This window comes from Corapipo altera, unplaced genomic scaffold, assembly GCF_003945725.1.
Source record: "Corapipo altera isolate COAL_440 unplaced genomic scaffold, ASM394572v1 24b, whole genome shotgun sequence".
NCBI lineage: Eukaryota > Metazoa > Chordata > Aves > Passeriformes > Pipridae > Corapipo > Corapipo altera.
In genome coordinates this window covers 2,094,073-2,108,432 of record NW_020884888.1, presented here as the reverse complement: position 1 = coordinate 2,108,432, position 14,360 = coordinate 2,094,073, and the positions used below count along the sequence as shown (strand labels likewise).

Sequence of the window (14,360 nt, the reverse complement as noted above, 5' to 3'; positions counted from 1 at the left end):
TGTTTTATATATTTAGAGGTATTACTAGTTTGTTTCAAAATTCCTGGTAGGCTAGTGATGAGCTCAAAGAATCCAATGACTTAATACTGCCAGAGCAATGACATTCACGTGGTCAGCAAATTCCTCCTTGTTGTCTTCTCTTTGTTACCCAACCCAAAATAGGCCATGCTCCCAGACAATGTTCACTCTGGAGGCCTCAAGGATAGTAAAGCTTGAGAAGAGATGGTATTGATGTTATTCATCATGAAAGTTTGGACTGTTCAGCCTGGAGAAGTTTGTATGGAGAGCTCACATTAGCCTTCCAGTATCTAAAGGGGGCCTACTGGGAAGCCAGAGAGGGACTCTTCATCAGAAACTATAGGGACAGGACAAGGAGTAATGGCTACAAATTGAAAGAGGGGAAATCTAGGCTAGATATTAGGAAGCAATTCTTTACTGTGAGGGACACTGGAACAGGTTGCCCAGGGAGGTTGTGGGTGACCCAACCCTGGCAGTGTTCAAAGCCAGGTTGGATAAGGCCTTGAGCCTAGTGGGAGATGTCTCTGCCCATGGCTGGGGGGTTTGGGACTAGATGATCTTTAAGGTTCATTCCAACCCCTTAACATTCTGTGATTCTACCATGAACAAACACATGTAAAACTGAGAGAGGTCCATGAAGTAAAAACATCTATGAAATCCTAACCTGTTACAGCAGGTCCAGAATAGGGCCACAAAAATGGTCCAAGAGCTCTAACACCTCTCCTGTGAAGACAGGCTGAGAGAGTTGGGATTGTTCAGCTTGGAGAAGAGAGATCCTACTGCAGCCTTTCCATAAACAAAGAAGGCTTAGAAGAAAGACAGAGACTTTTTACGAAGGCCTGCAGTGACCAGATAAGGGTCAACACTTTTAAATGTTTAGAGGTTTGGATTGCACATAAAAAATTTCTCTGTAATGAGGGTGGTGAGGCACTGGAACAGGCTGTCCAGAAAAGTTGTGGATGCCCCATCCCTGGAAGTGTTCAAGGCCAGGCTGGATGGGGCTTTGAGCAACCGTATGTAATGGAAGGTGTGCTTGCCCGCAGCAGGGGGTTAGACTAGATGACCTTTAAAGTTCCCTTCCAACCCAAATCACTCTGTGGTTCTGTGATATTTAATCATAATTATGCTATACTCTAATAGTTTGTATTTGGCATCAGAAATATAAAACATTAGGCTACTCTTAAACACTCGATCTCTTTTCCTCTTTGTCCCATTCCCTCTTGAGAGCTCTCTTTATAAAGAAACCTTCATGCTTATCCTTTAGATCTCTTCCATTTCTCCTTGAAAGTATCCAGTGGACATGGAGAGAACTCAAAAACTCCTCATATTTCCTGCTAAAAGCTCTTCAATAAATGTCTTACACAAATGTATACACTCATATGAAGACTGTAGTAAGACTCAGATATCTTAATTTGTCATTTTGTGTTGCCACCACAACAATGGTCCCCAGCCAAAGGTAAAAAGTGTTTCACACACAACATCCTTCAGCTTTGGCACAGTGACAGGAAATGAAATTAAAACCAAAAGTGACAAAGAAAACAGTGTCTTATAGCACTTTTTTTTTTTTTTTTGAGGATTGTTGCATATCACCAACAAAGTCTAGGGTAGTATGCCAAACAAAATCTCCACCTTCCTGTAGTATTGTGACAATTGCTTTCATCTAACTTTTTCATGTAACTTTTGGATACAAATGCATTTTATTCCCTCTTGGAGGGAAAGGCCATCCAATCTATGGAATGTACTTTAGAAAACAAGAATTTTCATGGGGAAAACATGGAAGGAAAAGAAAAAGTACAGAGAACTGATTTCTTAAGTATGTAGGTTTTAAGTCTTCAGAAACTGTCATATGGAAAGTTGGACTCTCAAATAGTTGACAAGTAATGATGATGGATTTATGGTAGCCACTTCCTCTGAAAAGGTGTACTCAAGGTCAAATTTCATTATATATTGATTTTATAGTTTCTTCAAACAGTGATTTAGTAGATTAATTGTTTGGACTATCTCTGGAACCTAAGGTTTAAATCAATATTCATGAAATGAGGTTAGAGATATTGGCTTCATCATAAGTAAATAATGTTGCTGCTCTAAGCAATTTGACATAATTAGTGATTTTTGCTTAAAAGTAGCCTGTAAAATAAACAGGATCTGATTCTATAAAATTATCCTTTTACCCCTAGGGATGTTGGTTTACATGGCTGAAAGTTAATTTTACAAAAAGTATTTTAAAGAAAACCATTTAAGTTGCTGATGATGACAACTCACAAAAGTACTGTAACACATTAATTACGGTTAAAATGCATGTAAAAGATATAAAATGCAAATCATCACCAAGTATTTCAACCAAACTATTGCTAATATTCTGCTAACCTGAAAGTATCTAGTGACAGTTTTCAGGATACATTTTGCCATATTTTTCTTCTCACTTTTTCATAAATCTATCAATAGAGTAAACTTCGTAATATTTATACTTCTTACAGTCAGAAAAATATTAAAAAAAAAAAAGCAAGAGAGAAATTTTCAGATTTTAAGAACACTACAATGAGTGTGAACTTCTTAAAGAATCTGGCATTAAGGGACTGTTTTTATACTCAGATGTATTACCTCTCATCTATATCTTTGTCTTATTTTTTTTTTAATATACAGAGGTTCCATAATCTTCAGAATTGTTATCTAACTTCTGGAATAGTTACCAGTTGTTTATTTAAAGGTTTTATCCATTGTTTGTTTCTAATAATTCTATGAATTATTCATTCAAAACCAAAATCTGCCAGGATTTATACTGTCTAGGCATGCAGAAATTTTTAACAGCATTCTGAAATCAGAAACACAAATCTGTACTAAACATTGCTACCACTTCTTGTTTCATAAAAGTGTTGTTCTAGAGGAACTGCCATTAACATTTTAAGAACTACGTTTACAATTAAAGGATTTTTCTGATATGCAAATTTTATTATGTTGACTGAACAGATCATTCACACTGATACCATGAACACCCTAAAAATCTCATGAAATGTCCAAACTAGATACTTTTAGATTATGCCAGATTTTTACATTCAAAGTATAAAATTCAGCTACTCAAAAAACATCTCGGTACCTCAACGGGGTCCCTGAATGCCATTACAGGAACATTGCAGAGAGTATTGCCTATAATAAAATCCTGGCTAAGCAGGAGTTTCTCTGACAATGCTTTGAGCAAGGTATTAGATCAGAACTGACCTAAAGACTCATTTTATCCCAAGTGCTAAAATGTTTTCTGTATTTTCTCCTACACACAGAAAACTATTCTTGCAACAATCTCCCCTTCTGTCTGCAAAACAGGAACGCTTGATGCAAATGAATTGCTAAGCCAATAAAGACTTCAGCTGACCAACTCATGGCTGAATTAAGTGGAACATATTTCATCCCTTCCCTGACAGCACAGTAACACTACCTGGCTAGATAGAGCATAATTGTCTACCACACAAGGTAATAACTGATCGTGTCTCTGTTTCTCATTGCAGCACCCAATGTCTTTTGAAGATTCTTGATAAGGTGTTTATATATCCCAGATGAGGGAGGTTTTACACATAATGACAACACTTAGCAAAGAATCTCCTCAGCTTTACAAAGTAATAATCTTCCAAAAAAAAAAAAAAATCAAGCAGTGCAACAGTTATGCCTATCCCCTACATCGTGTCTCCCCTGTTATGACCTTGCACACATTAAAAGCTTACCTTTACCTTCAAAGTGCAGGAAAACCATTTGTGTACTGCTAATGTGCCCTGCTAGTCACTTCCCACTCTGGAATGGCAGGTCAACTCCCCTTTCCCATCAACAGACTACCTTTTACCAGGGACCACCCATTTGCTCCTCTCAGGCAAGGCTGTAGCTTTCATGCCACCCTTTTACAGGTATTTATTAACTGCATCTCCTCATTTCTGGATGACTTCCTCAAGACTCTGAAGAATGCCAAGCTTCACTGCTCCACACTCATTGATACTGTTGGTGTTAACAGAAGTGCTGCCTTGAAGATACAATTTTTAATGCAATTTTAACATAAACCAACTGCAGACCAAAAACTACCTCTCTGCAACCAAGGAATCCCTCTTGTGCATTATGGCAAATATGTTTCTTTCCTGAGCAGTCATGCAATTTCTGGTTAGAGAAAGAAGGAAACAACCTAGCTATCATGAGTATCTCTATTTGAATGAAACCGTTTTCAAGGAAAAGCTATTATTGCACCTCTGAATCCTGTCCAATTCCCTATTATTCTTCACTAGTTGCCCTCTGTGGCCACTGATGTGTACAGGTCGTGCACACAGTCAAGGCTCCTTGCTCCCCCCCAGGAGCTACTCCTGGACACTAAAAAACGAAGCTGTTGCAAACTGGCTGATTCCAAGGCAAAAAAAGAAAAAAGCTAAATCAGCTGGTATTTAGGTAATGTAACAAATTATACAAATACGGAATAACAAAGTGTAAACAACACACTGTGACTGAAATACAGGTCATCTCACACAGCAGTTATTGCTTCAAGCAAATATTATACTAAAGCACTTCTCCATTTGTGATTATTGCAGTTCATATCCTTATTGTATCCCTAACAGAAAAGAGTCAAATGATTATCTGCCATCCTTAGTCCTAGCAGCCCAGGTCTTTCTCTATCCCAGTTTTTCTCTCAGCCCATGGTCAGACACCATTTCTGCACATTCACCTCCCATCTGAGGTACTTCATAAGCTCCCTCCACTCAATTCTTTATCCTTTATTTACATGAACCAGGAATAATTTCCTCTCACACAAAAGTAAGGGAAAGTAAGGGAATGAGACGGTGAAAATACACTAAAATCATCTCCCTCTTTGCATTCTCACATTCAGGAATGATCAAATTAGCAGCTCCAGGAATGAGTTCTGCTAATTTCTAAGCACAGGAACATGCCTTATTGTGGGGTAGATCTATAGCAATCTTCAGCTGGTGAGGTTCAAACAATATCTACTGAATACCTGCAAAGTACCTTTTTTTTCCAGAATCATAACTCCTGGTGAAAACCCAGATTTTTAGAGGCACAACAAAATGTATGATCTGGAGAAAGACCACCCCACAAAAATATCTGAAGTGTTACAACATATGTCACTGTTCTGAAAAGAAATTATCACTAAGATATCAATCACTATCACTTAAATTAAGCATTTCTTATTAAAAGAAATTATTGTCACTTGAACAACACATTATTTCCTATGTTCTCAGAAACAAATATGGATTTATTTTCTCTCCTTCCCCAGTCCCAAGGCAGAAACCTGGCATGGAAAATTTCATCCAAAAGGTTATCCACTTGGTAAAGTTACAGTAAAGTTATGGTAAAAGTTGTGAACAAATGACAGCAGCAAAATGCAGAACAGTTTCAACACTAGATTATATACCCCCTTCAGAACATCTCTTTCAGGAAATCAAAATCATGTTAACTTATTTTCTTTCAATTTCTTCATTCCTTCCCAGGGTGTTGAAAATGTAGATAGCAGTCCTACACCATCCAGGTTTAAATGTGCACTTGACTCTATACATTGTGAATAAGCTTAGTCAAATTAACATAGTGAACGATTTCCCAGAAACCTGTGCAGAACTACAGACACTCACTGTCACTGACTTTTCCTTGGTGGTAAGTAAAACCTTTTCTAAACAAATATGTCTTGTATGGTCATTTCAAAACTTCCATAGCAGTGCTGATCTTATGACTTCAAGTGTGTTTCTGAATCACTCGCTCTCTTACCTTTTTCATTGTTGTCACTTGTTTTAGCAAATCTCTTACCACCTTCCTCAACAAATCAGTCTCTCTATTTCCACAGGCTATATACTAATACACAGAGTCTGGGAATCTGATCAACTTCCAAGTCTGGAATCTGATCATCTGTGCTGCTAAATTGTGAGAATTGCCCCTGGTCAGGCCAAACAACTCTCTCACATGAAGAGTTCCTGAGAATGGCTAAGGAGTTATAAATAGAGAGCAGAGGCTATTCCCCATTAGCAGCGTGGATGGAGCCACCCTGTTTTGCAGAATATGAGAATTTAATAACATAGGCCATTTAATGACATAGACCATTTCATGCCAGACAACTGTCCTGAGTATGTTTATTTAACCTGTACAGGCACTGCCACAGTGCTTGCAAGAATTTAACTTCTTAGAAGCATACTCAGTTTCACTGTCAAGTGTGAGCTAATGTCAACAAGAAGCATATAAACATGCTAAAATTTTGATACAATGCTTTTTTAGTTCACTTAAATAATTCAGTCTCTCTATTTCTCTCAACTCAGTTTGAAAATATATAGAGAAAAAGATAGATATAAACAGTAAGTTACTCAGAACAGTTGGCAGCAAACCACTGTGACTTCAAAGTAAAGTAAGAATATTAGGCTGCTATCCCCACAGTAACATTTTGACACAAAAGCAGTTTCTCACTCTGCAGCCTGATGTTTACTACAAATGTAAAGATCTTTGTGCACACTGAATTACCAGACAATACAGAAGTTTCATCTTTACCCAAATTTGTATTAAAGCATTTCATAATCAATTTTTCATCAAAATCTCTATATAATCTTCCAATGTGATTGATTCTATACTGTAAAAAGAACTACATTAGTAAAAAATAAACACTAACCTTCTCAATATTTATTTGGTGTTTTCTTAACCTTTCCAAATCTGTTGGAATTGCCACTTTAATGAATTTCTGAATTGCAGGTTCAATTCGACGGAGTTTAACCTTTTCTTCATCTTCAGACATCCTAAAAGCAGCCCTCAAGTGAACACCTGTGCAATATACCTTCACCAAGGTAGAAACCCCTAAAAAACAAACAATTACAAGCTTACAAAAATGTAGTAACCTTGAATCACTTTTTAAAAGAAAGCAAAATAAGCTAAATCAGTGGATTCTGTATTTGCATTTAAATGTATTATTTCCATTTATTTGCAGGCTTTGGGGATCATTTTTCATAGATAAAACTTAACACTAAAAAGAAAAAAACAGCTAAATAACTAAGGCAGAGGCAAATATGCTTTGCAGCAGCATAACAACGCATGAAAAGGTTTGAAAAAAACTTCCAGTTAGGCACTTTGATTGATCAGAGTTCAAGTTTTGCCAATTCACATTCAGAGTCATCTTACCAATTGTAAAACATGTCCTGAAAAGACACTAATTTTGGAATTCAATTTTCTGGAAAGATTAAGAGCGTCTGAATGAAGATTTGCTGGTGACGAGGCTGGTGAAGGGACTGGAGCACTGGCCCTATGAGGAGAGGCTGAGGGAGCTGGGGCTGTTTAGCCTGGAGAAGAGGAGGCTCAGGGGAGACCTCATGGCTCTCAATGATCACCTGAAAGGAGGTTGGAGCCAGGTGGGGGTTGGGTCTCTTTTCCCAGGCAACCAGCAGTAGGACAAGAGGGTACGGTCTTAAGCTGTGCCAGGGGAGGTTTAGGTTAGACATTAGAAAGAAATTCTCTGCAGAGAGAGTGATCAGACATTGGAATGGGCTGCCCAGGGAGGTGGTGGAGTAACTGTCCCTGGAGGTAATTAAGAAGAGGCTGGATGTGGCACTTAGTGCCATGGTCTAGTTGACAGCATGGTGTTGGGTCATGGGTTGGACTCGATGATCTTGGAGGTCTTTTCCAACCTGGCTGATTCTGTGATTCTGTGAAATTGCAAATGTCCCCTACTGAAAACAACTAAGGCATCACCTAGCAAGGGGTATAAACAGCTGCTGAAACATTCACAGGACCAGTAGGTACATAAGCATCCTGAATTCTGTTCCCTGCATATGCATAAAACATAACTTTGGAGTTTCATTTCTCTAAGAGAAAGATATGTAGTACTGTATATAATAGCACTTATCTACAGAGCATACAAGTAATATAAAGGAATTTAATTATGCTGAATGCACACAAGGGGAAAGAACATTGAGAGATAACTTTTTTGTTTCAATACTGTGTAAACAGAAGTTATTTAAATGAGATTATCTTTTTGTATGTTCCTTTAAAAAAAAACAAACACAAGAGATGTAGTTGATTCGCAGACACATATGAAAAAGTTCTGTCACAAGTAAAAAGAGACATGCTACCTTGGTTATATGAAAGCACCTGTGCTACATCAGCAACTGCATCAGAAGGTTTTCCCCGATTTTCCTCTTTCAGTAACTAAACTAATTTAAAATAATCAACCTAGCATAATTCTTCTGGTACAGATGAGGCACAGCAGAATATAACAGGTAAAAAAATATTCCCATTTTTCACACAGTCAAATGTCTAATAATGTCTGATTTCACTGTTAATAGCATTAATGGTGAAATTATACATTATTTTTCTCACGTCTACCTATGCTGTGAAAATGCAGAAGGAGAGTGTTGAGATTTTTCTAAGGCCTGTGATTCCTGCAGGCAGAAAGAACTGGAAGCCAAACACCAGCTGATGGCACTGAATCTTTGACTGAACCTCTCAGTGTTCAGTCCCAGCCATCACCTGTAGGCTGCAGGGAGGATACCTACAAACCTCCCACAACTCCAAAGGAGCCAAGTGGTAAGCATAAGCATCTTCCATCAGGCCAGTAAGAGAGGGAAAACAATTCTGGTACAGGGAGGAAAACAGTTCCCACCTTTTTCAACACAGTTGCAAATGAAATAATGTGTTTTTTCAGAAGAACAGAATGCTGACACAAGGCTCTCCTCCTTTATCGATCCCACCCAACAAAGCAACTGAAAACTGTGGAAAACACAGTGTTTACTGAGAGTAAATCAAGTTAGGGGAAGTCAATCTTTAAGGTTTCACTGACACACCTTTTCCTTTTTCAAAACCTTAGAAGGAAATTATTTCATCAAATGACTTCACAGTCACTGCTAAATCATCCCCATTTCAAATTATAGATACACTATCAGTTTTACAAATCCCCTCCTAACCCAAGGCATTTTATATTAACAGTCCTTTGTACAAACCTTCAAATAAACATGCAGTGAGTGGGTGACCTCACATTTTTTCAGGTTGCAAAAAGAACTTTAATCCTTTTGTGCTGATTTACTCTTTTCACCATTCTAAAAACAGTGGTTTAAATGCAAGATGATAACAAATACATTAGTTGTTCTACTATACCTTGGTCACTACAGTCCCTAATCTTTGAAAGAGCCATTCATATATCACAAAACTCAATTTTGAGCCTAGAACTGATTTTTTTTTTTTTTTGTAATGAGCAAAGGATAAAAAGCATCATACTCCAAACTGCAGTACTTCCTCTTTGAACTCACATTAATTTCCTGACACTTTAAACACTAATCCATGAGTTTATCAGCTAGCATTAATTAAAAATTGGTTCCTCAAAGATATTTAGGAGCCATGTCATGCTTTTCTTCAATACTGAGTCATCTTGAAGAAGCGACAACACAAATTCTTCAAACTCACTGCACAACGTGAACTCAGAGAAACCCGCATCCCATCCTGTCTTAGAAAAAAATACAGCAAAGACTAAGCTAAATCCATCATAATTTTGTCCTTAACCTTAAATGACATCTAGAGATTGTTAAGGGTGAAAACTGACAGTTTAGATGACTTACAAACGGGACCACTATGAAAGCAGAGTTAATGTAACCAATGGCCATGAGCCTTGAGTGGATGATCTGAACGTGCAACAGTTGTAAATTCAAAGATTTGGCTGCGTGTAGGATAATTATTTTCTTCTCCTTAAAAATTCCCAAACAGCAAACTACCTTTCATGACAGTGTCTACAAATCTCTTAAAATCTCTGCTGCCTAAAATCTACTGCACAGCAGGTTTGAGAAACTAAAAAAGAAATATAAGAACTCCTTACATTCTCATTAGGTCTCCTGCTTAATGTTGTCTCAAACAGTATAGCAGCTTTTGTAACAAAAATGCTAAGCCATAAATTACCTGTAAGAAAATATGCAATGTCTTACTTTTTTTTCTAATTCATATAATATGGTACATAAAATTAACATTACAACTTTTTTTTTTGCTGATGCAATTTCAAGGAAACCTTGCATACTTTATTTGGCTTGTGTTTTCCTAAGCATAACTTTAACAATTCATTTCTAAAGTAATAATGTCTGTTCTCTGAGTAATCAACGAATAGCAGGACAGTTTAGGCTGGGAGGGATTTTCACAAGCTATCCAGTACAAGCTGAATTAGATGTGATAGCACAGGCCCTCGTCCAGTCAAGTTCTAACACCTCTACGTATGGATGCTCCACACACTCACTAGACCCCCCCTTCAGTGTTTGACTGTTCTCCAGGTTAAAAACAAACAAAACAAAACCAGGACCAAAAAGACCTTCCTTGTAGCTCATGCCCATTGCCTCTTATCCCACTGTCATGCACCTTCAAGAGCAACCTGGCTCTACAGCTTCCACTTACAACACTAAGATCTCCCATTCCTTCACTTTCTCTTAAGGCTGAACAAATCCACCTCTGTTTCTCCTAGAATATCATGTGCTTCAGCCCACTAAGCACCTTGCTAGACTCATAGGTGCTGAACAGAGGGGAAGTCACTCCTTGGACCTGCTGTTTCCCACTTGCATTTACTAACACAGCCCCCAGTGCAGTTGTCCTTCACTGCAACAGCGCACTCAGACACGTATTCAGCTTGGGGTCCACCACAACACACAGGTCCTTTCCTGCAAGGCTGCTCTCCAAGTCTTCCCGCAGCCTGTTGTAGGTGTAGGGCTTTCTTCTTGCCTTTGCTGGAATTCTTGAGGTTTCTGTCTGGCCATTTCTCCATCCTGTCAAGATCCCTCTGAGCAGCAGCCCTGTCCAGCCTACAAACCACTGTCCACAGGCAAGTAAAAAAAAAACCACTGCTCTCAACTTCAGCTTTTTCAGGTGGTAATTTTGCCTCTGTCCTTGGATCCCAATTGCAGTCAGCAACCACACGAAGGTGCAGAAGTTCTGAGCCACCCTCAGAGGGTGCCATTCAGACCCCACACAATTGTGTCACAGATCACCTTCCCTTTCTGACCTCTTTGTACAGGACTGTCACTTGAACAGGGGCTTGGACAGTCCTTCCTACAGGCACTTACTGAGTTCCAAGCACAACAAAATCTTGAGTTCTCCAAGACAGGAACACATGGCTCTGATTCTTTAAAATAAATTCTAGTTTGAGCAAAAAAGCCCAAGAGGATACGATATCATTAAATCAGTAATTAAAAGAGCTAGATAAAACCATTTGTAACTAACTGTCCTTTATTGTATTCACTGTGGAAGATATTTTGATAAACAAAGACATTACAGAATTTTGTCTTTTCAAACGCTGATATTACAGGCCTGCTAGAGGTTATCTTCTAAGTAAAATATTTTCAGTTTAATATTCAAAATGTCATGCACTAAAATTCAATTATATTTCAGTGACAGAAATAAAACTTATTTAGAAGTGATCAAGACCCAAATGCAGAATAATTTTCAGTCAACTCTGTCAATAAAAAAGAAGATATATCCAAAGTATACTGTAGCAGCATTATGAAAGTATTAGGTGGTTACAAAAATTCTATTTATCTCCATTCTTAATGTTTATGTTTTCTGGAGACCAGTCCCAAACTAAAACTGTAATTGTGAAGTTAAATTAACATAAATTAACTTGACATCTGCACTTAATATGAAAATCATCCATGAATCTTACTATCCAAGGCACGGGAACATTCCTTACCCACTTTGTTCACCTCACGTCCTGGAAATTATTGAAGTGCATCTTCCATAAAGGATTATTCCACATGCTCTTGTTACTAAGAAACAGAGCAAAAGAACCTGAGGAGTTGCAATGGTTTGATCATTGCTTTAGCAAATAAATGGGTATGCAAAGCAAACAAAATTTTTCAGAAACAGATCACTTCCTTTTTCAGCTTTTGAAGATCCAACCAGCATATGTTATCTTAGTTCATTGTTTGAATCAAACAATTCTAAAGGGCAGAAGACTCTTAAGGCATCCAATTCCAATTGCTGAAACCATGAATTTAATTCTGACACTAACACAGAAATCTCCACTTACAATGTGGTGATGCATAGAAAGCACAGTCATATAGCTGCAGGCAGAGGTAAAATTTTTGCTATGTATGGTAACACACTCGTGATTTGTTATTATAAATTTCAGTAAATGCTAGTAATACACATCAAATCTAACACTCATGAAGTTCTCTTAAATTGCCTAGTGTTCTTCATTCATACACAGCAGAATAATGCATAATAAACCTCAGGAGTTGTGCTTGCCCAGGGAAACACAGTGTAACATGCTGATTTGATTTTAATTCACTCACGACAGTTTAGACAACCACCGCCACTAGAAAAAGCACTTCCAGTCTTGTAGTTAAGGGTTGTAAGGTCAAAAAGCATTTCTCTTTTCTCACTGTAAATAAACTTAATTAGAATACAGATGCTAGAATATAAGGACTTACAACAGCTTTCTCATTAAAGTGACCTGAAATACTTCTTAGAGTGGTACTGGCCCCAAAATTGCAGTGACAGCAGTGACTATTGCTCACTTGGCTGAGGCCTGTACTTAGTGAGGAATGTGCTCCTGTGGCAGGCTACAGCCAAGCTGCATTTTGGGTCTAAATTACATCTTTCATCTTTTGTCTTAAAAGGAACCAAAGGAAAACAGCTTTGTTAGGCTGAAATAAGACACAGTCACCAGCCCCAGTGTGTTTGCAAAGTGACATGAAACTGCTTAGTGGGATAAAGAGCTACACGTGGAATCTCCCACAGAACACCCAGAATCAGCAGCTGTAGTATCAGGCTGTGGTACTTAACAGATCTGCGCACTTGGGGATCCCCTGGCAACACAAACTCCATCCAGGCAAGGCAAGGGTGCATGTCCGCATTCTGAGAAATCAGAGCAGACAACAGGCATTTTGTGTTGGATTTACATGTCTAAGCCAGCTGCAGAATGGCAGAAAATACCTAATGACTAACATGTGAACACCTCTCTGCACACAGTCGAACCAGTGGAGCAAGTGTGTAGTGGGCTGATACCTGCCATAAGACGCCACAGTGCAGCTCAACCTCCAACCAGAGCCCTAATACTGAATTTTCTGCATTCTTGAACTGCACCTTTAGTCTCACCTCAGAATCACAGAAACAATCAGGTTGGAAAAGACCTCTGAGACCACATAGTCCAACTTACAACCGAACACTACCACGCCAACTAGACCATGACACTAAGTGCCATGTCCAGTCTTTCCTTTAACACCTCCAGGGATGGTCCACCTCCCTGGCCAGCCCATTCCAATGTCTAATCACCAGCTCTGTGGAGAAATTCCCCCTGATGTCCAACTTGAACCTCCCCTGGTGCAGCTTAAGACCAACAGGTTCCAGAGGCCTATCCTGCCTGCATCACACCCCTGAAAGGCCAGGGATGCATGCAGAGAGCAGAAGTGTAAGAATAAAGAAAGGCTTTAAGCCTTGTATCAAGACTTCCAGCGGACTTGGGCATTCCCCAAGATGGGGGGGGGGGGGGGGGGGGTCCTGACTTAAGCTTTTAAAAGCTTGGGGAATGCCAGGATAAACAATTCACCACACTAAACTTCCACTCCTAAAAAACTACCAAATAAATAAATAAAAATAAAAGACTATCCGAGCTGGTGTGACAGTTTCTGATGGATCAGCTCCCCATGACCTGACCTCGGGCCCAGCCGCTGCCAGGGGTGCTGCCGGGGGCACCCCCGGCTGGGCACCCCCAGCCCTTCCGCTGGGCTGGACCCCTAGTGAGGGGGAACCGGGGGGAGCCCGCCCTCCCCCGGGCAGGGCCAGGCAGCGGGACGAGCCCCCGCCGCTGTGCCAGCCCTCCCCAGCCCCAGCCCCAGCCCCAACCCGGGCCCGGGCAAGGCCGGCGTGAGCGGCAGCCGCGGCCTCGCCGAGGGGCCGGGACCGGGAGCGGCGGGGGGGACCCGACGCTCCGCTCCGCGCTGCGGCTCCTACCGGCCACGTCCGCACAGCCCAGCCCAAGGGCCCGCCGGGCGCCCGCCAGGCCCGGCCCGGTCCTTCCCTTCCCCTCGCCTCCGCGGCGCGGGAAGCGAAAGCGAAAGCGGAGCCTCCCCGGCCCCGCTGCCCGCCGGTCCCCGCTCCCCCCGCGGTGCCTCACCATGGGCCGGCCGTGTGCCAGGCGCTGACCGCGGCCCCGGGACACTGAGCGGGAGCCGGCGCGTAGCGCTCCCCCTCCGCCGCGGGGAGAGGCCCTGCCCCGCCCGCCACACACACCCCCGCCACCGCCCCCATGTTTGTTTCCTTTCGGGAACGGCAGGTCGCGGGCGGAAAGGGACTGGAGTGGAGGAGTAGGAGAAGGAGGAGGAGGAGGAGGAGGTAGAGGTAGAGGTAGAGGTAGAGGTAGAGGTAGAGGT

General features: G+C 40.6%; 1 protein-coding gene across 2 annotated transcripts in view; it reads right to left on the bottom strand.

Annotated features, from left to right (window-relative positions):
• Positions 1-14,217, bottom strand: part of STX17 (syntaxin 17) — a 33,701-nt gene extending 19,484 nt beyond the window's left edge. The window contains exons 1-2 of one of the 2 annotated variants that reach the window (XM_027643844.1): positions 14,105-14,217; positions 6,647-6,828 (exon numbers count right to left, since the gene is read on the bottom strand). In XM_027643844.1, coding sequence (XP_027499645.1) covers positions 6,647-6,769 — 123 coding nt within the window. In that variant the 5' untranslated portion in view covers positions 6,770-6,828; positions 14,105-14,217. Of the gene's footprint in view, positions 1-6,646; positions 6,829-13,941; positions 14,027-14,104 lie in introns of those variants that run through there. The other variant, XM_027643843.1, reaches the window with a different exon arrangement.
• Between the last annotated feature and the right edge of the window lie 143 nt (positions 14,218-14,360).